General features: G+C 42.6%; 1 protein-coding gene across 7 annotated transcripts in view; it reads left to right on the top strand.

The window, feature by feature from the left end:
* ICE1 (interactor of little elongation complex ELL subunit 1) overlaps window positions 1-27,521 on the top strand; it is a 72,578-nt gene that overhangs the window by 28,218 nt on the left and 16,839 nt on the right. For 3 of the 7 annotated variants that reach the window (XM_029913312.1, XM_029913316.1, XM_029913317.1), the window contains exons 11-16: window positions 3,171-3,260; window positions 3,378-3,437; window positions 4,919-5,292; window positions 6,202-11,253; window positions 11,870-12,038; window positions 14,878-15,038. In XM_029913312.1, coding sequence (XP_029769172.1) covers window positions 3,171-3,260; window positions 3,378-3,437; window positions 4,919-5,292; window positions 6,202-11,253; window positions 11,870-12,038; window positions 14,878-15,038 — 5,906 coding nt within the window. Of the gene's footprint in view, window positions 1-3,170; window positions 3,261-3,377; window positions 3,438-3,914; window positions 4,071-4,918; window positions 5,293-6,201; window positions 11,254-11,869; window positions 12,039-14,877; window positions 15,039-27,521 lie in introns of those variants that run through there. The other 4 variants (XM_029913314.1, XM_029913313.1, XM_029913315.1 and 1 more) reach the window with 4 other exon arrangements.

Below are 27,521 nucleotides of genomic sequence, written 5' to 3' on the forward strand. Positions count from 1 at the left end.
CTGCACCTCAACTCCCTGCCCTGAGCCCCCATCACACCCCGCACCCCTTCTGCATCGCCTGGGGGCAGAGAGGCGGCAGAGTTGGGGTGAGGACTTCGGGGAAGGGGTTGGAATGGGGGCAGGGAAGAGGTGGGGCCTCATGGAAGGGGTGGAGTGGGGGCGGGGCCAGGGGCAGCAAGGGATGGGTGTCAGTGATGCGACCCTTGGGCCAATGCACTAGTCCTCAAGCGACCCTCGTGGTCATTTTAGTTTGAGACCCCTGTTTTAGAGCATTTGTATATGACTTTAAGTGCAAAAAATTAAAAAAAGATTTTTTTTTTTTTTTTTGCAAAATAAGTCTGACCTTTGTTACTTATTGCTTGTTTGGTTTTGAAAATCCTAGTCAATTTGCATTTCATGTCATCCTTCTGTTTCTAATTTGGTGTGTTAAATTCAGTTTCAGGAAGTGGGAGGGCTTTGCTATTAATGAGAAGTTTGTTCGGAAAATAGCTGCTAAGTAGGTATCTCCGAATCAGAGAACCCATAAATGACAGGTGGTGGTGGAAAATACCTATTGTACATAATATGCCTATTTATGTGATAGAGGTCATGGTGAAGTGTGACATCACAGCAATTTTCATAACTGCAACAAAGCTACATGGTGGTAATCTGACACAAACTATCAAAAGCAAACATGTTCCAGCTAGTCTAAAATGTATTATGATGTCTTGAGTTGTGTGTTCTTCTCTACCAGTGACACTGATACAGGACACACTTAGCGTGCATGGAAAAAGGGATGGAAAATATTATACTACTATTACATAAAACAGTGGTACACCCTCATCTGGGATACTTAGTTCAGTTCTGGTCACTGTATCTAATAAAGGATATAGCAGAAATAGAAGGATTCAGCAACAGTGATAGAAATGCTTAGACATGGAAAACATCCATATTAAGAGAGGGAAGATAGGGACAACTTATTTTATAATAGAGATCAAACTGAACAGATGTCATATAAATATACTCTTGTTATGATGAGCTCATGAATAAGGCTACATTTTAGTCATGGGTATTTTTAGTAAAAGTCATGGACAGGTCACAGGCAGTAAACAAAAATTCATGGCCTGTGACCTGTCCATGACTTGTAATACATACCCTTGACTAAATCTTGGGAGGGGAGACCTTGAGCGCTAGCAGGCAGAGGCGGTGCGCAGAGCTACCTGGCCACACCTCCACCTAGGAGCTGAGGGAGGAGGATATCGTTGCTTATGGGGAGCCCCCTGAGGTAAGCATGACCCTGAGCCCCCTCCCACACCCAAACTTCTGCTGCTGCTGTGGGAGAGGGGTGCGGTGGCCCGAGACTGCCCCAGCAGCGGCTGGTGCAGCTGGCCCAGGAGCTGTCTGAGCTGCTCGGGCGGCCCCTGGGCCAGCTGCACCAGCTGCTGCAGAAGTCATGGAGGTCCCGGAAAGTCACGAAATCCATGACCTACATGACAAACTTGCAGCCTTAGTCATGAATGGCACAGAGAAGTGGAGCAGATGCTCCTATTTACTGTTTCACATTATTCAAGGGCAAGGGGATAATCAGCGAAATTGAAAGGAAGCAAATTAAAAACTGATAAAATGGAATTTTTTTTCATGACATACGGTTGCCAAAGAAGCTCATCACAAGAAATCATTTGGTATGTCTACCCAATGGGAAATGTGAATCCCAGTGTGGGTGGACAGATTTGCATTAGCTACACTAGCTTGCATGCTAAAAATAGCAATATGAACATTGCAGCAGACTTGGGAGTTAGTCAGGCTTGGACTTGGGTGGCTAGCCTGAACTGCTGCCCTTGTTGAAATGTCCACACTACTGTCTTTAGTGTGCTAGCATGAGTGTCTCTGCCTGTGCTGGCGGATCACCTCCCAGCCTCAGTGTTGCTATAGCCATTGAGACGAAGAGTTTGTAAAGATACCAAAAATGGCTGGATATTTATATATATAAATATAGTATGTATAACAAGTATCCAAAATTTCATTAGTAATGAGAAAAAAAAGAAGAAAGTCGTAAGAGACAAACCCTTGTACTTTAGGCCGTAAACCAACCTGTGAAGGAGTTATGAAGAAACTTGCTCTATTAGCAGGTTTTTATAATTTCACACCTCAGAGATTCTTGCACTTTCCCTAAAGCAACTGCTACTCACCGACAGAATTAGGTAGACCATTGGTCTGATCCTGTGCACCTGTACATATGTATATAAGATTGTTAGCATTCTCTTCATTTTTTGCTTTTCTTTTTAGTGCTGCTATAATTGTGTATTCATTATTTAACCATTTCAATTCACACCCCTTTGAAAGTTAACACTCAGAATATCAATCTACCTCCATTTACTTAATTTCACGTGCTTTGGTAGTGCCTTTTAAATAAGTTTTGTCTTAATATTACAACAGGAAATAGCAGGTAGATAATTTTGAATTTACTAAAAACCTCCATTAATTTTTAACTTGATTGAATCTGCTCCCAAATTTCTTGTTTCATTTCTATCTCTTCTGAATTTATTGAGATCTGTAGGAGGAGAGAAAGTCATGGCTGGCACAGTGCATGGGGAGCTGCAGGCCAGGGGCTTAGAGACAAGAGAGCCCTGCACCTGCATGCCTTAGAAGCTCAGTATGGAGAGCATTTTTCTTAGAGTCTCAAAGACTCTCTATGGGGAGGAGCAAGCAATGGACTGGGGCTTGTGCTTCTCATGAACCACAGCCTCTCTACCCCCTGCAAATCCTACATGCAGCAATGTATAGCTTTGGTTCCTCTATACCATCCTTGCACTAAATGTTGAGCCACTGACAGAGTGAGGACTACCTGCTGCATGATTCAGGTCTGATCTACTGCTTAGGATATTGGGCCTTGATTGTAGCTAAGCAAATGTACACGAAAACTTAAAATTATTGCATTTTCTCCAAGTTCCTACCCATGAGAAGCACCTGCCTGAAGGACAGTTAACTCCTGGATTGGGTATCTGGGATATATTTCCCCAGATAAAATGGTTGCTTTATCTTTTTTTTTCCACTTGTAATTAATATATAATGCTAGATTTTAGTATTCTCTGTTTTACTGTATTCATATGTGTATGCTTACTTAGAACAAAAGTGATATGACAAATTCACAAACTTAAGCTATTTAATTGTAAAGTATTTATTTTTAACAGGAAAAATAAAGCTGCTATTGGAGGAGCTCTGGATGTGCATTGACAGCACAACAGGAAAAACACAGAACCAGGAACATGATTATATCTTGGGTGAGATGGAGCACAAAGTGTCTTGGAATGCTGTTGAAAGTATCTTTTTTTTCTTCTTTTTTCTTTCTTTCTTTCTCATTGAGAACAAATTGTACTAATGGCTATTTTTTTCCTCAGCAGCTTCTGTTCAGGGTCACTCAAGGATGCCAGTAAAAACAGGCAAGTTATTTACAGAAGGTATGTTGCAATAGGTTTTTAATGTATTTGCAGTAAAAATAAATGCACTAATTCAGGCTAAACACTATTCTGTTATCTCCGAACATTACAAATTAGCTATTCTAAAAATATTATGTTGTCTTAAACACCTTACCTGCTGAATATTAAGTCAAATATCGGTGTGGTTAAAATATCTAGAAAAACCAATTGATTCTATGACCGGATACTACAGAGTAGCAGGCAGACATTGCTGAGCTCTTTCTCAATGCCATGGGTAGTAAGAGAGAACTGAGAGGTGGTCATGCTTGCTCCGCCTCACATGCCCTGGGATGGGAAAACATGAGAGCATGCAGGTATGCACTGCTGTTCAAAATATTCTGATCTCATGCACAAGATGTTGCACTACAAGTGGGATATATGTGTACAAAACATCACTAAGAACCACAGATACTGTGAGTTATGTAACTTTTTTCTTTTCTGTTCTATCTGGTACATTAGCTTTTGGTGTCCTTGGAGACGGTGGTCAGAATGTGAAATGAGGACTGTAATGTTAAAGACCATTTCTTGTTTTGTCTAAATCTTGCATTTTGAGCTCTTGAGGACAAGTTCTGTCTTTACTTTTTCTGTACAGTGCCTGGCACAATGGTGTCTTGATCCTTGGAGTCCTTAAGCACTTATATTATGAAATAATAAACTATAACATCACAACATTGCTTTGTGTGTCAGTTAAGATTGGGTCTATGCTTAACACAACATGCAGTCTAAAAAGCAAGAATGAAAAGTTAAGGCAACCAGCAGTTCTCCACCCAGAGAGATATTTCACCAACTGCCATACACCAGAGAGAATGCACCGTAATTTTGCTCCAGTAGGGATGCCAGCCTTCTATCACCCTCTTCCCTAAATTACACTGTCACCACCACCACCAACAGTTCAAACTCCCATCCCTTCTGCACACTTTTCTCTGAAACTACACACACTTAGGGTGTGAGAGGATTTGCTGGAAGGCTGGAGTCTGTGCTGACACATCTGTTTGCAGAGTCTCGGGCCTATGTCAGTAAAGACACTATACTACACATTGTTCTAATATAAAAGAATGACAATTACGACATGCTATGTGTGTATCTAGGGTTATAGAAATATATGTGAAATACTACATCATGTAGTTCTAGTGCATATATGCAAATGGACAGAGTTAAGGTTGTTCAAGCAGTCTTGATTTTTGGCCTTTCCTGACTCGAGTCCTTAACTGTACATCCTTAATATTCCCAATATCTTTTTGACATGGTAATGTATAATTATATTTGAGAATATATGAAGGTCTGCATTTTAATCTTAGTCCCTGAACAATATTTTTGAAAATGAAACTCCTTGGTGCTTCTTACAGCTGTCTTTGAAAATATTTAGAAAATCATGACCAAAATATGTTGAATCACAAAATACTATTAACTTGATAAAACAGAACGAAAAATACAAGAACCTGTTATATTTTTGTCTTTTGTAGAAGTTGCACAAACTCACCGAAAATTCAGGAAATCTGATGTCAAAACGCTTCACCCTCATTGTTCACCAGAAACCATTGAAAATCAAAGTTCCTTAACAGCTTTGCAGATAAAAGTAGACAAGGAGCCTTCTGGAGGTGATCAATTTGAGAGCAAGACCACTGAAGAAGGTCTGCAGGACTGTAATGGTGACAGTGCTTTTTATGAGGACAAAACTATAGAGGTGGTTGTACAGACAGACTTAACAGACAGTAGCTCAGAGTCCTCTGATCAGGAACAAGAACAGCTTGGTGGAAACTTGCTTGATATATTGAACTGGGCGAGGCCTCTCCCCCCTCTTCTATCTCCTGTATGTTTTTCACCACTGGCTACACAGGTGAGTTACAGTAAGACTGAATTGGCAATAGCTCAGCTTCTCTAGTACTGCAAAAATAATTAAAGGGATTTGATAGACTTGTCTAAAGTATCAGTGTTGTTTGTATGTTTTCAAACACTTTACAGGGACTTTGTCACAATGTTTAGATCCAAATTTTAAGTTCATTTTTGCTGAGTTTTTTAAAATACACTGTATTTTGTGGACACACACACACACACACACACACACACACACACACACACACTCTCCTGTAATGCACTAAGCGTGCATGACTAAAATGCTGGCATGACCATCAATAAATATACTGTACAATATACATTGCAGTCAGAATATAAGTACTGACTCAAAAGTCACCTCCACACTCATTAAAGTCCCCTGCATCCAGTACTTCTCATGCACTTGGAAAGTTTTTAGTTTGCTATAACTGCTTCATTAGTCTCTGTTGCCTGTTTACAGAAATCTGAATTTGAGAGAGAAACTCTCAAACTTGAGTGCCTAAAGATGTACTAAGATGAACCTAACTTGAGGCACCAAGCAGTGAAAAGTTGGCCCACAGTAACTTAAGCCTCCTTGTTTTACTACTGCCTGATGTAGTCCTTTTCCCCTTCCTTTTTGTGGAATTCATTATTCCATAGTTTTCACCAGTTGGTATCTTAGAGCAAAGGTAGACACCAGAAACTGAATTGTTCTTTTGCCATAAAGGTGTTCCCTCTAGGCCATTATTAAAGAACATTGATAGAGAGACTTGTAATTCTGCTGTCCAAGCTGTACCTGTTTAAGTGGCTACATTTCATAAGTTCCCAATGTTTGCCAATACATTCACTTAAAAAAATATAATAGCCATAGAATTATACTGAATTTGAAAAACTGCAGTTTGAAAAACTGTCCTTTTGTATCTTTTAATTAAAGGATACTTTGTTTGGAGAATCCACTGATTCCAGTGATGAAGAAATTGATCATAATGCTCACATTGTGGAAAGTATTTTAGAAGAAGGCAAAGCAGAGTCACAGAGTAACACTAGCTTTGTCAGTATGAAAGAAATCAGTGAAGATGAGAAATCACATGAACCTCATGATAGAGAAATCTCAACTAAATTGAGAGAGAATGAAGAGATGCCAATTTATATAGACACTTCCACAGCAAAATTAAGATACAATAAGGAGCAAGATGCTGAAGCAAAACAAACTGAGATGACTGTTTCAAGTATGAACACATTTGCCAATGAAGAACATTTGGAAGAGGATTCTGATAATATAGGACCTACAGAGACAGACCTAACACTGAAGGCGGCAACACCTAAACTGGAAGCTATCAATGAGAAGGAAGTTCATACTGATGAGATACAAATTAAAGATAAACCCTCTTCAGCTGTGTCATCTAACTTCCAATACTTGCAAGAAAAATCTAATGAACTAATACAAACAGAGAAGACTATAGTTATAAATTTAAATACTACAGCCAATTCCGAACATATGAAAGAAAGGTATAGTGAATTAATGGAAGCAAAGGAAGCTGAATTACCAGGAAAAGTAGAAACACCAAAACCAGCATCCACTCTCAGAGGGGATGTTCACTTGCAAACTGGGGAACCCATCTTTGCAACTGAAAGTGTGTTGGTAACCCCTGAGAATTTTGAGGACGAGCCTAGTGAAGCGATGGGGAATGAAGAAATGGAAAATGAATCCAGCGACATACAAACAAAATCTAATGTAATAAATACAACACCCAGCATAGAAGAGCACATTGAAAAAGTAACCACAGAGGAGAGAATAATGGCTACGATAACCACAAAAGGATTCTGTGTAGAGACAAGTAATGAACCAAATCATAATGAAGAGGCAGATGTGAGATCTAGTTTCAGAAATTCTAAATCCTTTTCTGGAGCAGAGCATGATAATGAATTGATGTGTCAGTGTAATGGTGAGAGAACACTTCTGCAAACTGAAATAGACACTGAAGCTAAAGATATCTCCACTAAATCACAATGCGCTGAAGAAAAAATCAGCAATGAAGAGATACTGGATAAACAGTTTGAGCATATAAAACAACATGGAGTAAATGAAGAGGCTGGATTGGAAAACAATAATGCTTTTAGACATGACTCATTTATACTTGCCACTGAAAGAAGCAGAGATTCATTATATATGGATGGGGAAAACCACATTGCAGAGGTATGCAGAACTGCTCGCTCAATGTCTGCTGAAGATGGAGATGGGGAACAGCTCAGAACTGGAGAGCAGTGTGTTGAGGTCAATATAACTCAGCCTGAACAAAATATTTTCATTGGTAGTTCAGTAAACAAGGAAGATTTTCTAGAAACATATAAATTTTCTAAATCGCTCCATGTTATGGAAGTTGGAGAACTACAAGTTGCAGAGGAGGAAAGGTGTCTACAAGCTAAACTAGACCATGAACAAAAAGATGCTAATAACCTATTGCAAAAGAAACCAGATTTTGAAACTACAGTTATGTCACAAAACCCAGCATCTGGTATAAATGGAGAAAATGATCCACTAGAACCTGAGCAAATAGTTCGAACTAATCATGTATTACCTGCACCAGAGTGTGTCACAGAAAGAGCTAGTGAAATGAGGCAGGCCAAAAATACATACATTGCATCGGAACAGAGGTCTTCCAAATTTCAAAATTTTATAAAAGTATTTCAACCTCAGGAGATTGAAATGGAACACTCGGAACTTAGAGAGAGAAGCAGTGGGCCATTAGAAACTGAGAAAATAGATACTGTTAAGTCTGTCATAAAAGAAAGTGAACACCCTTCTTTGGCACAGTTTGTGAAACCTCTGGATTCATGTTCAGTAACTGAAAATTCTCAGTGTGAGGAAATAAAAGAGAAATTAAATGACAAACCGTGTGAGAGCGTGTTGATTCAGAACTGTAACAGTTCACCTGGTTTGGAAGAGAATGGTGTGGAGGAAGTAGAGATGAGAAACCAGATTTCAGATGTCTCAGATCAGGTTGTCTCAGAAAAAGATTCTATTGGAAAACCAGCTTTACCCATAAAAGATGTCTTGCAGACTGGAAGTATAGATACTAAAAAAATAAACTCAACTGTCACAGCGACAGTTGGTTTGGAGAGCACAGCAGTGTTCGTTGATTTTACTGCTTTCAACTTCCAGGTGTGTGGTGAACCTTTCAAACAGAATTGCCAAGCGTTTGACACTAACAGTGAAGAAGAGTCTATTACAGCACTTAGCACTGCTTCATCCCTAACTAGAAGAAATGAAAAATATAATGATCATGTTATCCAAAGTATGCCTAATTATTCTGTAGGAAATTTGGTGAAGGGCAAGACAATACAGATTGATAAAGAAAAGATCAAGCCACTTGATTGTCCCAGTAATAAATATGACAATAAAAATAGAGCAGAAATTGAAAATGAAAAGGAGCAGCCAAATGCCATAGAACCACAAAAAACAGTGATAAATATACAGATCTTTGGTACAAGTTCTGTTGACAGTGGTAAACATGTGGAAAAGGAAGCTAGTCTAGTTTTTGAAGAAGCAGAATGTGAAAAATGTAGCTCGAAGGAAATTAGCACAGCTCTTTCTGTAATAAAAGAAACTTCACCTCAGAGAGTGGAGCCTCTTTGCTTTTCTGAAGGTCAGGTCAGACCTATAGAATATAGGCTTGATGAAACAATGAAGAACAATGACCAAGAATTGAACATTATTAAGCTATCTGGAGAGACAAATGGAAATACATCTTCTAAAAGTACTTCTGAGGTTCCAAAGGAGACAGATGACTCTGAAGAGGAAGACTTTCCTTTTAGAAAGGTTAAGTATACAAAAGAGCATGAACGTTTTTTAGTGTCCAATGAGAAACTGAGAACTTTCTGGACTTATACAGTGGATGTGCCAGAAATTCACACAGCTGTTGATGAAAATAATGACAAAATGTGTGAACGCCCTCCTTCAGTGTACTCAGATGCACTAGCAGATATGGCTATGCCTTGTATAACTCACCACTCTCCAAGTATTGTGAAGGAGCAGTCATGTTTAACAGAAAAGGTTTATCCTAAAGGCAAACTTTTCTCAGCACATGGAATTGTATTCCATAATAATGAAAATAATGAGAGAGCTTCTGAACGTAGAGAAAATTCCAAAACAAGTGGGTCAGCATCTGACAATGAGAATAGCTTGATAAGATTAGAAGAATCGTCTACATCTGCTGAGGTATCGGAAAAGATCCCCACAAAACAAACTACTTCAGAAATTAATTTATCATACCATATGTTAGCCAACTGCTCAGAAATCTACAAACATGTTATAAAAAATAGTAAATTAGACACAAGTCTGTCTGGCAATTTCTTACAAATAAATGGTAATGAAAAACTTGTATCAAATATGGAACGAAGTGTGTCATGTGATGCTGGCATAGAAGGGTCTAAAGCACATACAGTGTTTTGTGAAGAATTAAATGATAAACAAAAAGAAACTTGTGTTGCTTTTGCCTCAGCAGATATCAACACAAATATTGTTCAAGAAGGCTGTCAGTCTTGTTTCGATGACAGTTACAGTGATGTTTTTCCTAATGAGACACATTTTCAAAGAAAAGGTAGAAAGAATTCTGTCAAAAACTATCAGCATCCAACCGTGTCTGATGAAATATCTGACCCTAGACCAGTCAATGAAACCTGTAAATCACAAAAAGTAATATTTGAAAACACACACGTTGTGGACTCAGAGTCATCTCTAGATCTTATATCCAAAACCAACAGTAGATCAAAGTGGAAAGTCCAGGAACCATCAGATGTCTTAAATGTTTCAGCCAAGACATCAATCCAAGCAGACCAGGGCAGACTAACACAGAGATTACCTCAAGGTAAAGGAAAAACAAAAACTCTGCAGGTCCAACTAACCCAGCCGGTTCTAGCCAATGCTGACACTTCTACAGCAACCAAACGTTCACCTGAGACCATCAATAAAATTAGACAAGAGATGGGTCCACCTTTACCTCCCCTGCTCCCACCTCTGATAGCTACCCCTCCAAGAACTGTTTGTCCTGTTTCTCCGATAATGTCTTCATCTAGCCGGTCCTCTCTGCCATCTCCTCTTGATGGTCTTATTTCCCCTCTAAGAGTAACTCCAGTTCCTCCACTAATGTCTCCTTTGTCAGATGCTCCAAAGTACAAATCTCCCCCTATATTTTCCACTCCATCTCCCTCAGAGACAACAGTTGCTCGAAGAATCTTGTCCTCACCTTTGCAATTTTGTGCTGCCACCCCAAAGCATGCACTTCCTGTGCCGGGAAGACTTCCTCCATCTGCAGCTGGTAGTTCTGCTTTAGATGTTCCTCAGGAAAACTCTGTGAAAATCTTGGACACTATGTATCCAGAGCTATCACCAAGAGCAAGAACACTCAACATTCTCAAAGGTAACATTCAGCCCAACAGGCGTGCCCCTTCAGAATACAAGAATGTGCCAGGGCCAGTGAGTCAGTTCAGTGGGTTCAAAGCAATTTCTTCTACATCCACTGCTTTTGTTAAAACAGGGAGTAATTCAGAATCTCACAGTAATAAAGATCAAAAAGATTCAGGGAGTAAGAGTCATGTTGGAAAAAGGATATTGTCAGCCTCTATGCCGAGAAGTGCAAAGAGGCTGAGGCTAGACAGTGAATTGTCACAATTGGAGACTAAGGAAGATGTTGCAATCAAAGCTATAGGAGACTTAAATATTGAAGTACTGAGTGCTGCAGGTAAAACTGTCTCACTCAACAATTGTGAAATTAGGCAATTAGCAGCAAACTGCAATTCAGAATTGCCTTCACCAGTAGAGAATATTATTGATCCTGTGACTTTGGCACTGAAGAAAATTGCTGAATCCTGTTTTGATCTGTTACCTGTCATTCGGAGTCATGTGTACGTGGGAAATATTTTGAAGGTCCCGGTAATGAGAGATGAAGAGAAAGAAGTGGTCTATGAATTTGGTATCGCAAACAAGGTACATAGCATAATTCTGAATTTCATATTTTAATAATCCCCATTGTCCAAATAGAGAGAATACAAATGTGTAATAAATTAAACTGAATTAGCAGACAGGCCAATTGTAATACAGATATTTATACTGTTAAAATGGTCATAGCAAAAGGCTGCAAACTTTTGAACTTACTGCCTGGTTTTGGTTAGTCTAAAGTATCCCAAAATTTGCCTACCCAATTTTCATTGTTCATCTAGGTGTTTCTCCACTTATGTGCCAGTCCTATTTAATAGGATGTTACTATAAATCTGTGCTATCTCATAATTTGAACATTTTTATTTTCATTTTACTTAAAGAAGGGCAATGAAAAGTCACACTGTTCCTTCTGGTTTGCCTCTAGTTTATTATACATTTCTGGCCTCACCTTGGTTACTTTTATTTTTATCTTTTTAAATTTGTTGCAAGTTTCACCATGCGCGTTTTTAATACAATTACCAAGAGCATGGTATTTCTTTCAAGGACAATGTCATAACTGTTTACTCAGCGAACACTCAGAATAATACTTTAATCTTGTGAAGTTCTGTCAACTGTACTGTGGATAATGAATGTTAATAAAAATTGCTTTTGTGTGTTGTTACAGCATTTAGCAGAGCCACTGCTGCATGCTATTCTCAATAAACTGAAGATTCAGAAGATGTCTTTGAATCACAATTTCACTCAGGCTTTATGTAGAGTATACATAGGAATCTGTCGGCAGTTGGGAGATTTGGAAAGAGCCCGCCTCTTCTGCTACAGCTTACTTAAGGAAGGTATGGTGTGGCATAGCCATTTTGTGTTTGTATGTTTTTTCTTTCTAGATTGTGTTTTCATCACATGCTTCATAGATATTTATCTTAAACTTCAATGAAAGCTGTTTAAGCAAACAATCCCAAAACACATTATAGTTCTAAGAACTTGAAGGTGAATATCAAATATTAAAATTGTCTTCATTGATTTTCAACTGTCTGTATGGATTTTCAGTGTACAAGTTTAGAGAAATGCAAAGAATAAACAGAGTGCAAATAGCAACACATTAAATTCTTTTATTTAAATCTAAAAAAAAAATCGTAGCAAAAGGTTTGTTTGCAACATATGACTGCTTAACATGTTGTTTTAAACACTGTTAGAATCCCTGCCCTGCTTGGTACATTTATCTCATGGGAATCTCAGAGAGTCCCCTTGGTGAGTTCTAATCTTGTTCTCTTGGGAGCACCAGGATTTTCTTACCCTGTAGCCTGCTTTTGCATTGGCCTTCCTCCTGCAATTTTGTCTGATTCTCAAGAAACTTTGCTAACTTTCACTCTTGTCTTGAGAACAAACATAGCACTTATTGCAGGTTGCAGGTGGTGATGAGCTATTTCAGCAGAGTTCACTGGTGAATCAGAATTATCATGAAGATAATTTCTTCATGTTCACCAGTATCTGCTCCCTTCCATCTATGTGTGCATGTATTTCTTTCCCTCTGTCCATGGCTATGGAGCTCGTAGTTAAAATTCTTCATATATGGTTTAGCAGCATATATGTTCATCATATATAACGTCTTTAACATATGAAGAAATCTTTCACTAACAGGATACAATACACGCTAACAGACAAGGTCACATTCACCATACTGTATTGATACCAAGTTCTTCTTTGGGTGATTGTCCACACAGAGTCTGCTCAATGAGTATGCACATCTTGCATGCAAGATTGGACACTTTTGGCCATCAGAGTTAGTCACTGGTATGCCAGATTAGGGAGGTATCCCCAGTATCAACCTCTCCTCCACTGGCTGTAAAATGAAAATTTATTCCTTTGCTGGGTGTAGTAGGGACTCATCTACCACCTGTCCACCTTTCCCTCCATGGGTAACACAGTGGGAGTCAGGAAAGGAGTCTAGAGAGGATTCCATGAGAGGTAGCAAAAAAAGACTTGGCCCTCATAAGGAGTACCCCTCCTGACACCCTCCCCCCACCATGTGTCTCCAACCTCAGTTTTTCTACGTTTAGCAGCCATGGCCCTATTGGACATCCGGGGTGTACAGCCATACTCCAGAAAGCCTGCATCATCCTCTGTCTCTTCGGCTAGTTCATCCTCCCCTGAAGAGACACATCACCTCAGATAAACTAGCCTTGGATACTGTAGAGGCTAGTGAAGAAGAGCATCAGCTGTGAGGGGAAGAGCTGATCCCTGCTGCTATCTTCTCATTCTTCCCAGATGAGGCAGTGAATCTTTCTATAGCTGTCTTGGTGGATGAATTCAGGGTGTTGAAGGAGCTCATGAAACACATGGTGGAGACCTTGGATATACCGTTGGAGAGGTAGCTCAAGAGAAATAACAAACTCTTGGACATCGTTCATGCTTCTACCCCAGAGGGGTCACCATGCCCATAAATGAGGAACTACTGCGTCTACAATGGCTGCTTCAAAATGAGTTGACAGGAGGCATCAGGTCCCTGTAAGGGATTTGAATATATTTACGCCCATCTGGGACCAGGTTCACTTATAGTAGCAGCTAGTCAGGAGAGATCCAAACTTAAATCTACTCAGAAAGAAGGACCCAAAAGAAATTGGACCTCTTGATTTTTAAGGTGTACTTGCCAGCTAGCCTCCGGATGAGGGTGATTAATTACCAGTCCTGCTCTCCAAATATGACTATTATTATTTCAATTTGTAGACAGACTCACAAAGGAACAAGACAACACTTAGGATGTGAGGCTTAAGGAACACAACTAAAGGCAGAGAAAGTTGAGAGGTGACATGGTTACTGGGTATAGGTACTTATAAATGGAAAAATATCTGATAGTGTGGGAAGGGGGTTCAACCTTGCTGACAAAGGTATAACAAGATTCAGTGGTTGGAAGTTGAACCGTGAAATAAGATACAGTTTTGCAGCCGTGAGAGTAATTAACAATTACCAGATGCTAGTGGTGGGACTCACCTTCACTTAGTCTTTAAAATGATGTTGGATATCATTCTAAAGGATAAAAGTTAATCCAGTTTGTGGAAGAAATTCTGTGGCCTGTGTGTGCGGGGGTCAAAATGGATGGCTGTGTTGTTGACCACTTCAGTAACACAAGAATTGGGTCATGCAATGGAATTAATAGGCAGCCAGTTTAAAACAAACCTAAGGAGGAGTATTTCTTCACACAGTTCAGAGTCAACCTGTGGAACTCCTTGGCAGGGGATTTTGTGAAAGCCAGAGGTATTACTAGGTTCGAAAATGAAACCCCACACAAAAGGGGAAGCAGTGCAACTAACTAGACTGTGTCAACTGCAAAAAATAAACTGAAATATCTTTGTCAAATCTCATAATCTTGGGTTTGACTTTAACAATATGCCAAAAATCATTAATTTGAATTATACTACCAGTTCCTACAATTCCTATTTAAAAGATGAATGATTTTGAAGATACTGTGTATATGCCAAGACTGTATACTAATCTTCTGAAAATTATTTTAGTAAAGTAACTCAAAAATTTGTTTTAAATGTGCTAATGTATCTTGTGCACCTATTTTACACACTGGAAAAATACCTGTAAGGAGTTAGCCTTTGCAGTCTGAGCAGTAGATTTAAAAAGGGTATTCAGAGTTTCTTTTTGATTTATCCTTTCTCTTTTCTCTCCTAGACTTCCCAGAATCTGCCAAATTAACTTTGTTTATTACAAATATGTGGGATGATATATTCTCCTTCCAAGGCGTGATTAACAAAGCTATGCAGTTAGTTGTCAGGAAACGTGCACGAGGAGAGGTGCTGAACTGTCTGTGTCATTATCTCAGTTGGGAAAAGGTAACTTGCACTTTTACTGTTTGGGTAGGTCCCTTATGCCTGCACCGATTCCTATGAAAGATCAAAGCCTTGCAGACTAAAGGCAAAGAAGGCACACTGTATAAGTCCCCCACATAAACTGTTAAATTTCACAACTAATGCTGCAGCTTTTTATAGCTTTTTACTACTGTCAAGTCTCATTTTGTTAAAACCTTGATGGTTTATCTTTACCACATGTATCCTTTTTCTTACTAAACCTTTTCTTTTTTTAAACTGTGCCTGCAAGTTTATTGGCTTGTCCCTGACTTTCCTGTTTTAACTCTGATTTTATAAAGCCTTGCCCCCCCTTTCCAATTTTAGCTCTCACCCATAGCTTTCCCCTCTGCTCCATCCTAAAACTCATCACCCCTTCCATACCTTCCCCACCTTATCTCTATAGAAATAAAGGCCATTGTTGTTCCCCCTACATGAGATTATTTTTCTGGGATGACTTGCAAAACCACAGGTGAATTATGTTACTAACAAGTAATATAGCCATCTCACTCAAGCTGATAAAACCTTTGTAACACACCAACACTTATATGCATACAGTATGTTTCACATCTAATGTAACAGGCTATAGAATGCCTCTTTAGTGCATAACAGTATTACACTTCAATAACTACATTCCATTTGATGTGGTAAAATGAGTTGCCTCCATTATAAACTTCTAAATCTGTCTACATCTTCATAAAGGACTTGTCTCTAGACAAGTTGTACCACTTTATACTATTATATTTAACGGTGTAACCTTCCTTTTGTGGATAATTATATATTGGTATAAAAGTGTATTATACCAGTACAACAATTCCTGTATGTGAAAGGGAATAAGCTACATTGGTATAAGACACTTTTGTACAGTATAACTGTGTCCAACATTAGAGATTCTACCAGTATAACCATTTCAGTTTAAAAAAAAAAAAAAAAAAAGACATATACAACTGTGTGTAGCTCAGGCCTAAGAAAACAGTAGTATAATAATATACTTCTGTAGCAAAATGTGTAATTACTGATTCTTTGGGGGTATTTCTAGTTTTCTTTGGTGCCATTGCAGTGACTAGTTCAGCAGCTTTCACACCATTTCTCATTTATTTTCTGTAAATCCCTATGAACTGGAAGTTTTGGCTGGTAGTGCATGTTTCTCTGGGACGGATTCTTCCAATAGTGCAAAATATTAAATGGTCTGAATAAAAAGAAGTGCTACTTCTAAAGTAAGAGATGAGTGATTCTTGAGGAGTTGGAGCACCTCTAGGTTGCTTCAGAGCACATTTCTGAAGTGGTTGTTTTGTTTGTTGTGCATGGTCCTTCAGATTTCTTAAATTTACAGCATAATTTACAAGTCAGATGAATAGTGTAAATTTACACATAATTAAAACATTTGTTTGAGTAACATGCCCAGAAGCTAAGACTAAACTGAGCAACAAATTTTATTTATAAATTGTGCACATCCTAGCTGCTTCCTGAGTTGTGGGTCACTCAGTTTTATAAATGTTGATGCAGATTAACTCTGAATAGGATAAGATGTGTAATCATTGCATGCTAGCAGAGTTTTCTTAACTTGTGGAGGGAAGGGGAAGAATTTAAAAACAAACTGAAATGTTTTGGGTATTTAACAGTTAAAAATTGCTATTGCTTCAGTTTGCTTTACTCTGAAAATTTTGGTAAATGACAAAATAACTTAACATGAATGTTCTAAAGAGCTGGGCTCATACCACTGCAGCAGCAGTACATGCTGCATTGGAAACATTGGGGTGCTACCAGAGCATCTGTAGTAGTGTAGGGCAGGAAGAAGACCAGGCTGGATTCCTCCCATAGCCCCTCAGACCCAGCACATGAATATGTTAGCAACCTCTCCCATCTGCCCATGGGGCAACAACATAGGGCAGGAGGGAGAACTGATCTGGAGAACCAGTGTGTGATACTGGTGACTTATTCCCATTCTGAGATAAGTGTACTCATGCTGCCTGCTAGTCTCATTCATTCCATATCTCAAGTTGTAGGAGTTTATGCAGTGCTGGAGGATTAGGGTTCAAGCCTGCTGCTGATGCATGATGGGGCAGTAGTTACAATTGTATAATAGAAATGTTTATCTTTTTCCTTTTAAAAAATCCCAACAAATCTTAGAAAATTACATACAAAAAAATCTCTCTTTAAAATATAGATTGCAGATCAAGTACTCAAGAGTTTAAAAATGCCAGATTTACAGTTGCCTGTGCAACCTTAATTTTGTCCCCTTGTGTGTTTGCATTATGATGCAGTCTTTAATTACATGATCACATATTTGTTTTTTCCAATAGAATCCCTTTCTCACTCAGTGCACTGGGTGGACGCAGAAAGGGGCAGAATTAAAGTTGTAAGGCAATCTTAAAATTGGTGCTTCTACTTGAGGGCCTCTGAATTGCCACTCATGGGATTTAACACCTCTGGCATTGAGCTTCTGAACTGCCTTGAAAAGCAGTATCTGTTGGGTGAGGAGAGATCTTGCATGAAGGTGACATCAATGATGTGCCCTATATAAGGGAGTGCACCCTCCATCCCACCAGCTTTTTCCTTTGTCACTGCCACAAATGGAACAGAACTCATTCTGTTGTGTCCTCAGGTCAAGACCCTAGCTTTGTACATTATATTGTAAATAGTGTAGTGTAGTTTAATTAGTTGTAGTATAAATAGTCATAACCAGCTGTTGGGTCTGGGCCCCTTACTGAGATCATGTTGGATCTTGAACCCCTGAAAGCCTACAAGAGGTACACCTCTTGCCCAACAATCATACCAGAATCTGAGACCCACATCCAGTCCCTTCTGTATGGATGAGGCCCACTCTGCTACCCAATGCACATTGTGCTCTGCCTTCATTCTCGGGACCAGAAGGGGGAGAGATGTTGTGGGTCCAGCCTTATCTCTTGCCTGTCATTGCCTAGAGCCTGATACTCTAATGGCCTGTTGGTAGTACTGAATTAGCCCAGCTTGTGTGCCAAAATCCTCTTGTAGGATTCAAGAGAGATCCCTCTGCTATGGATTCAACAGCACCTTCTGCTAAGCTCTTGAGACCGCAATCTCCTTGGCCTTTTACAGGGAGTGGATCCCTCAGATTGCACCATTGGCACAGGAAAGTGTTAAGGGCATCAGAGCTTCTCTGAACAATCAGTGCAGACCACACAGTGTTTGCTAAGGCCATTAGGTCTGATGTCCTCATTGGCTTATGTCACATTGTTTGCTCATCTGAACATGAGATCTTTGTAGCTGTAGGTGGCAGAACACTGCACACTAAATATGCACTGCTTTCAGAGGAGACAGACCATCCTTCTTCAAGTGCTCCAACAGTTTTGTTGATGGTAGAACAGGGACAACATTCTCCAGGAGGTATCCTTTACTCTGCCCCATCCCTTTTAATCATAATAATCACTGATGTGTCTATTCTGGACTGGGGTGCACATTGTTCCTAGAATCCAAGGCCAGAAGGGACCTCACTGATCATCTAGTCTGACCTCCTGTATAACACAGACCATAGAACTTCTCCAAAATAATTCGTAGTGTATATCTTTTAGAAAGATATCCAATCTTGATTTAAAAATTATCAGTGATGGAGAATTCACTATGACCCTTTGTAAGTTGTTCCAGTGATTTAATTCTGTGACGGTTAAAAATGTACACCTTCTTTCCAGTCTGAATTTGTCTAGCCTCAACTTTCAGCCATTGCATCATGTTATATCTTTCTCTGTTAGACTGAAGAGCCCATTATTAAATATTTGTTCTCTGTGTAGGTACTTATAGTCAGTGATCAAGTCACTTCTTAACCTTCTCCAAACCTCTTCCAGTTTATCAACATCCTTCTTGAATTGTGGATACCAGAACTGGGCACAGTATTCCAGTAGCAGTCGTACCAGTGCCAAATACAGAGGTAAAATAGACTCTCGACTCCTGTTCAAGATTCCCCTGTTTATGCATCCCAGGATTGCATTAGTTTTTTTGACCACAGTGTCGCTCTGGGAGCTCATGTTCAGTTGATTATCCGTCATGACCCCTGAATCCCTTTTTCCCAGGATAGAACCCCCATTCAATAAGTATGGCCTACGTTCTTTGTCTCTAGATTTATATGTTTACACTTAAACATATTAAAATGTGTATTGTTTGCTTGAGCACAGCTTCACTAGCAATCCAGAACACTCTGTATTAATGACCTGTCCACTTCATTATTTACCACTCCAGTTTGTGTCATCTGCAAACTTTATTGGTGATGATTTTTGTGGTTTCTTCCAGGTCATTAATAAAAATGTTAAATAGCATAGGACCAAGAATTTATTCCTGTGGGTTCCCACTGCAAACACATCTGTTTGTAAATGAGAAATCATTATTCATTATGTTTTGAGATCTATCAGTTAGCCAGTTTTTAATCCATTTAATGTATGCCATGTTAATTTCAAATCTTTCTAGTGTTTTAATCAAAATGTTGTGCAGTATCAAGTCAGATGCCTTATAGAAGTCAAGTATATTACATCAACACTATTAGCTTTTATCAAACAGATTTGTAATCTCATTAAAAAAATTAACCTGATGTCTTTTTTTTTTTTTTAACGGCATCTGTTTTTCTATAAATCCATGTTGATTGGCATTAATTATATTACCTTTCTTTAATTCTTTATTATGCAAGTCCTGTATCAGCCACTCTAATATCTTGCCCAGGGTTGATGTCAGACTAATAGGCCTATAAATTACCTGGGTCGTCACATTTATCATTAGCTGCAGTCCTAGAGTACCTTCTACAGCTTAAGTCTCAGGGCTTAGGTATAGCTTTCTTAAAAGTCCACATGGGAGCAGTATCTGCTTATCGTAATTACATGTAGCGTAGTTGTAGCCATGTTGGTCCCAGGGTATTAGAGAGACAGGGTGGGTGAGGTAATATATTTTATTGGACCAACTTCTGTTGGTGTGAGATACAAGCTTTTGAGCCACACAAACTCTTTAGGTGTAGAAAAGATATGCTGAGTGTCACAGCTAAATGCAAGATGGAACAGATCATTTAGCATAACTAGGTAGCACATATTCTAAGGGACCATTCAAGGTAGAGCAGCCCATTAACACCTCTGCAGTCATAGGACAAAAAGAGGGGGATAGTGGGTTACAGATTATGGCTTATTACAACAAATCCAGTGTCTGTTCAGTCATGATTTTTAGTGTCTAGCACAGTTATGAATTTTATCTCCCAGGCTTGTCTTTTGAAAGTGTTGTGCAAGTTTCCTTTGAGGATGGGGACAAGGACTGGTAGATCAGACATAGATTTTAGACACTTATACACTCTTCGGGGACTAATGAACCCCCCCTACCCCCCTCAAGTATTTGCAGTGACACCAAACAATCTTTTCAAAATAGAGTAGGGTTTATTAGTCAGCTGGAACACAGCATTCAAAATTCTTAAGTTAACATAGAGAAATAAAGGTTAAAGCATAGTCCATTCTGGTCGAGCCAGAGCAGATCACCAGCCAAGTATAGTGGATTCTATCTCAGGCTCGCTCTTTGACTCACTTGTTTGTCCTAGGAGAGAGGAGTCCGCTTCCTCCAGAAGCCCACACTTTATCCCCTGCTGGTCACATCTCAGTTCTCTGTTCTTAAGCTGGGGTCTCTGCTCAGCTTCTGTGATGTGTGGTGGGAGGAAAACCTCCTTCCTCTGTGCTGTTATTTCCTAGGTGTCGATGTTCTGGCCACTGGGGCTTTTCGTTGTCTCCTTTGGATTCTGCATTGATCTGTTACTTTCAGCAGGTTTCAGCCAATTCCTTAATGACCCTAATCACTGCAACCCAGACAGCAAGGTAACTCATGTCCTGTGCTGCCCCTAAGAGCAGACTTAGTCCTGGGGGATGGAGGAGGGTTAAGTACTAATTATAGAGGGAAACTGAGGTGCACATAGAATTCATTAAAAATTGCAGAAAATTCCACTTTCACACATGGTAAAGGTGTACTCCCTCTCCTCTCCCCAGTTAGTGAGCTCTCGCCTTCATGGACCTAAAGCTTGCACTGATTAAGTTGATGGGCTCTGATTAAGTTGATGGGCCCTACTTATGAGTATCTGGCACAAGCCTTTTGAGCGCTTTTCAATCAAAATGGCCATCTGCTAGGAGGGTGCATGAGCTTTGGCCGCTCCACTTCATATTGTAGTACACAAGTATAAAATCACTATGATGCCCCATCCTAGCTTTGTGTCTAAAGTGGTCTCAGATTCCCACCTATATCCTTCTTCATGTTCTTCCGCAGACCCCATTCCCAGCCCGGGGTAACTCTTCTCCATATTCTAGATATAAAAAGGATGCTTTGTTTTTACCTGGAAAATACCAAGCCCTTTAGAAAATCCTATACGTTATGTGTAGCATATGGGGAGATGAAGGATGGTTCACCGGTTATGGCACTAGCTTGGGACCTGGGAGATCTGGGTTCAAGTACCAAAGACTTACTGTGTGAACTTGGGCAAGTCACTTAACCTCTCTGTGATTCCATGCCCCATCTGTAAAACTGGGATAATAGTACTTCGTTACCACACAGGAACACTGTTACATCTTTGCTAGGAAACCAGTGTCCCCTGGTTTAAAGAATGACTCCACTAGAGCCACCACTCCATTAGTGGCATGCCTCTGGCAGGTTCCCCTAGTGGAGATATATATAATGCAGCAACTTGAAGTTTAGTGTACACATTCACCAATCAGTACTCTTTTTGGATTTAGCTTTGTGCTCTGATCCCTGGTTGGGGAAAACCATCCATATTTAGCTAAGAATTCCTTGCCCACAGCCGTCCTGGTAGGACACCACTTGCTAATCTTCCTGAAGTAGGAATACAGAGCCTCTCAATCATGAAAGAGAGGTTACTTATCAGTATCTGTTCTTCGAGTGCTTGCTCATGTCGATTCCATCCTGGGTATGTGTGCGCCCATGTGAACAGTCGTCGGAGATTTTTGCCTTATCAGTGGATATAGGATATGGATATAGGGTTGGCTGTGGCGCCCCCTTGAGTTCTGCACTCATACGCTGGTATATTAGGCACTGCAAACACTACACCCTCTCAGTTTCTTCTAGCCACCTCTGATAATTGGTCGGAGCGTCTTGTCTTGCATCGCAAGAGCATTACGGGTTCTTACAGTCCATTGTTCTGTCTCCTTTGTTTTTAGTTGTTAGGTACTTAATGGTCTAACTAAGTTAAGTGTTGGAGTAGTTTAGTAGTTAGTCTTGGCTGGGGATTTGCCTCGGAGCGGGGCTTTAAGCCATGCTCATTGTGCAGCCATTTGAGTCTCATTAGCGACCCCCATGGTAATTGTTTAAAGTGTTTGGGGGAGTCCCACAGAAAGGACAAGTGCAGGATCTGCAAAAACTTTCGCCCTCAAACTCAAAAGGAGCGGGATATTCGCTTGAGGGCCCTCCTTGTGGAGGCTGCATTTCATCCTATCTCTGAGCCCTCTTGATCGGAGTCCACGCCCGGCACTTCAGCATCAGCGTGCAGCGCACCACTGGCACCAGAATCTGCCTGGCACCGTTCCCCGTCGCTGGCACATAAGAAGCAGTCAAAGTCGATGGAGCCGCTGGCACCACAGAAAAAGGGGGCTTCGGGCAAAAGACCTGTGTTAGGCCATGTGCCTGCCACGCAGCTACTTGGGGTAATGCTGCAGTCGGACCCCCTAGCTCAGCCAGGGACCCACCTCCGACTCAGGGAGCGGCAGGGTCCCCAGCCCCTTGTAGAGCCATCTGTGCCCAAAGTGGGCCCGGCAGCCAAAGAGCAAGTAGACCGGCAGGCACCACAAACGCCAAGCCAGGCGACAGGCCCTGCTAAGACCCCAGCATCTTCAGGCAAGCCGGTTATGGGACCCCCTTCTAAAGCAGCCTTGGTCCCCGGTCAGAAGCCCCAGGTCCCTGACACCAAGGTCTCCACCTACGAGACACAGGACATCTGAGCCACGATGCCGATCCCCGTACCCACAGTACCATCGGGCCTCCAGAGATTGTCATGGTGCAGATCACCATCGCCTAGACAGTCTCCCAGGTGTCGATTCTCCCCCCCCCCCCCCCCCCCCCCGCGGCCTTTTCCCCCCCCCCCCCCCCCCCCGGTGCAGGATTGTTCCCTGTCACAGCACCGGTCTCGTGCTCCCCAGTACCGCTCTTCGGGCAGGCACCGATCCTTGCCCTCTCCTTACCGGTTGCTGACAAGAGTCAGTCAGCAGACTCAGGCATCTACACTCCAACCTGGTCACCAGAAGGGCAATGGTCCAAAGGACAGTTCAGCCCCCTCACCTATAAAAGGCGACTCGCCACCAGGCCGTGAGACCAGCACAGCTCCTGTGGCGGTGGTGTGGAGGCAGGGACAGGGGCCCACTCAGTGGCATTATTGGAACCCCTGGGGTGTACCTGTTATGCTGGTCCCATACTCCCACTGTTCCTCCTAGGTCGCATCAGACACACTGCCCACGGCACAGCCATTACTGGAGTCAGAGCACAGGGGTGACACAGTGGGCACCGATGCCCAAGGAGCCGATTCCAGATGAGCAAAGGGAAGCCGCCACTTCCCCTGCAGTGCAGTCGTCTTCATCATCTCCGGATGAAGTGGTGGTGGGCCCCTTGCAAACGAGCATCCCCTCTGACGACTTCAAGGAGCACCAAGCCATGCTCAAAAGGGTGGCTGCTAATGTGAACTTGGAGATTGAGGAGCTAGCAGAGGAGTCTGACCTCTTTAATGTCATACCCTCCTCCACCCTGGCCCAAGTCACATTACCTGGCCACCCAGGGGTCCTAAAAATTGCTAAGTCTGTGTGGCACACCCACTCTTCCATTCTGCCTACCTACAAGAAGGCAGGAAAGAAGTACTATGTCCAAGCAAAGGGATTTGAGTACCTGTACACTCACCATCCAGTAGGGTCCCTGGTTATGTCCACCGTCAACGAAAAGGATAGGCAGGGCCAGGTGAGCAGCACACCAAAAAATAAAGACACCAAGAGACTGGACTGGTTTCAGGAAAATTTATTTGACAGCCAGCCTGCAATTTTGGGTGTCTAACCATCAGGCCCTGCTAGGCAGGTACAACTTCAATCTGTGGGACTCCATCAGCAAGTTGAAGGAGTGCTTCCTACAGGACCGAGCCCAGGAGTTTGCCACATTGGTGGAAGAGAGCAGAGGGGTGGTGAGAGGTGCTGTCCAGATGGCCAGGGACGCTACGGACTCAGCGGCCAGGGTAGTCGCCTCTGCGGTGGTTATGAGACGCAGCTCCTCGTTACAGTTCTCCGGGGTGTCCCAGGAGATGCAGACTACCCTCCAGGATCTCCCGTTTGAGGAATCAGGACTCTTTTTGAAGCTGACCAATGCACAGCTCCACAGCCTTAGAGATTCCCATGCCATCCTCCGGTCCTCAGGCCTACCCACCCCTCAGCAGGCTGGAAAGCTGATCCGCCCCCCTCCGTCGAGGTCTTGGGGTTTCCCTCAGTCCAGCTCCTACAGGAAGAAGGACAGAGACGAAGGATTTAAATGGCGTCACACTTTGTCTTCCCGTTCCTCTACCCAGCCTGATTCTTCCAGAGGCCAAGGAAGCCAGAAGCTGGCATTTTGAGGATACACCTGAGGACGGCGCCCCAGTCACATCCCAGGATAAACCCTCCTGCTCTTTCTTCAACCACCTGTGCCTCTTTTGTTGTGGTTGACCTTGGACTGTTGGGTGCTCAATATCTTCGGGCTATACCCTACAGTTTGTGGCTGACCCTCCCTTCCTTCCACCCCCTTTCCCTGTTCCTCCTCAGGGACCCTTCTCATGGGCAACTACTCATTCAAGAGGTTGAGAACCTCCTATGCCTGGGGGCAGTAGAGGATGTCCCTCCAGACTTCAAAGGGAAAGGGTTCTACTCCTGCTATTTCCTAATCCTCAAAGCAAAAGGGGGTCTCAGACCCATTCTGGACCTGTGCTGCCTCAACAAGTCTCTCAAGAACTTCAAGTTTTGCCTGGTCTCTTTGGCCTCCATTATTCCCTCCCTGGATCCAGGAGACTGGGTATGCTGCCCTCGACTTAAAGGATGCATATTCCCATTTTTCCAGGGCACAGGTGTTTCCTCCATTTTGTGTTGGTCCACCACCATTTTCAATTTACAGTGCTGCCCTTCAGTCACTCGTTAGCCCCGAGAGTTTTTACAAAGTGCATAGCGCCAGTGGCCACTTACCTGAGGCACCGAGGGGCTCAAATTTATCCATACCTTGACAACTGGTTAATAAAGAATCGATCCCAGAATCGGGTGCGATATCATCTTGACCTGGTTTGCTCCACCTTTCACGACCTGGGGCTGTTAATAAACGAGAAAAAGTCTACCTTAATTTCAGTGCAACACAGAGTTCATTGGAGCAGTCCTCGACTCTACTTAGGCTAGAGCCATGGTGGACCTGATCTTATGCATGCAAGTCTACCCTCCCACCACTCCTCACACGTGCCTGAAATTGTTAGGCCACATGGCGGCCTGCACTTATGTGGTCCGGCACACGTGGCTCCGCCTCAGGCCCCTGCAGGCATGGCTGGCGTCGGTCTATGTCCCCAACAGACCCTGTGATCAGGGTCCCGGACCACGTACTGTTGTCACTCACATGGCGGCAGAATCCACCAGGTTGGAGGGAGTTCCCTTCGTAGCTCCGTCCCTGTTGATGACCCTAATCTCTGATGCTTCGGACCTGGGGTGAGGAGCCCACCTGGGCAATCTCAGCACACAATGTCTTGGTCAAGTCAAGATCGCTCCCTACACATCAGCGTCAGAGAGCTCAGAGCAGTTTGCCTGACCTGCCAAGCCTTCCTACCTCACATAAACAGGATGGTCCAAGTCCTGATGGACAATACAACGGCTATGTTCTATATCAAGAAACAAGGCAGAGCCAGCTTGTCTGCCCTTGGCCAGGAAGCCCTCAGGCTCTGGAACTTCTGTGTACAACACAACATCTATATTGTAGCCACACACTTCTCCGGGGCTAGGAACGCTTTGGCAGATCGCCTCAGCAGGACCTTTTCGTCTCATCACGAGTGGTCCCTCCATCCGGAAGTGATCAGCATCATCTTCCAGAGGTAGGGGATTCTCCAGGTGGACATGTTCGCGTCCAGGCAGAACAGGAAATGCCACATTTTGGCTCAATTTGGGGGATTGACAAATGCTCCCTGTCGGATGCTTCTCTGCTCCGTGGTCAGGGGCTCGGTTGTGTGCCTTCCCCCCCAATGCTGCTAATTCAGAGAGTCCTCATGAAGATCAAGCAGGACAGGGAGAAGGTGATCCTCATAGCACTGGCTTGGCTGTTCGAGCACCGATTTGGCATGCTGGTGACCTCTCAGTGGCTGCACCATTACTGCTACAGCTCAAGCTGTCTCAAAACCCCAGCAGTCTTCTGCATCCAAACCTGACAGCATTGCACCTGACGGTTTGGCAGCTGCATTGTTAAATGTGGGGGAGCAGGAGTGCTCAGCCGCTGTCCAGCAGGTCCTGTTGGGCAGCAGAAAGCCCTCAACCAGAGTGGCCTCGCTGGCCAAATGGAAGTGGTTGTTGGATCTCGGATAAATGCATTCTGCCAGAGTGGGCCTCCTCCAGGTAATCCTGGACTATCTTCTGCATCTCAAGTTTCAAGGCCTGACCCTTTCTTCTAAAAAGGTCCATTTGGCCGCTATCTCAGCCTTCCATCCACTGCTCTAGGGTATGTCAGTTTTCGCCCAGTACATGATTGCCAAGTTCCGCAAGGGCCTCATGCACCTCTACCCACATGTCAGGGACCCCGTTCATCCAAGGGACCTGAATCTTGTGCTGTCTCGGCTCACTGGATCCCCCTTCGAACCTCTGGCTTCCTGCTCTCTCCTTTCCTGGAAGGTTGTGTTCCTGGTTGCAATAATATCTGCCCGCCCAGTCTCTGAGATTAGGGTGCTTACCTCGGAACTGCCCTATACAGTCTTTTACAAAGACAAGGTCCAGCTGCAATCACACTTGGCTTTCCTGCCTAAGGTGGTCTCTCAGTTTCATACAAGACAGAACATTTACTTACCTGTCTTTTTTCCAAAGCTTCATAAGTCGGAAGAGGAGTGTAGTTGCCTTCCTTAGACATCAGGAGGGCGCTAGCCTTCTACATTGAAAGGACCAAGCCATTCTGCAAGTTGACACAATGTTCATCGTGGTGGCCAACAGGATGAAAAAATTGTCCAGTGTCCGCTCAAAGAATTTCTTCTTGGATCGCTGCCTGCATTCACAGCTGCTACGATCAGGCAAAGGTGCCCCCTCCAGCCAGGGGCGGATTAACAAATCTGCCGCCCCATGGTCGTCAAAAAATTGCCGCCCCTCCCCCCCCCCCCCCCCCAGCTCACCTCCGCTCCCCCACGGCAAGCCGGGGAGGGAGGGGGGAGAAGGGGAGTTGTGGCGCGCTCGGGGGATGGCGGCAGTGGAGCAGGGGTGAGCTGGGGCAGGGAGTGGTTCCCTGTCCTCCCCCCCCCCCCCCCCC

This window comes from Terrapene carolina, unplaced genomic scaffold, assembly GCF_002925995.2.
Source record: "Terrapene carolina triunguis isolate 2854851 unplaced genomic scaffold, T_m_triunguis-2.0 Scaffold580, whole genome shotgun sequence".
In the NCBI taxonomy this organism is placed as follows: domain Eukaryota; kingdom Metazoa; phylum Chordata; order Testudines; family Emydidae; genus Terrapene; species Terrapene triunguis.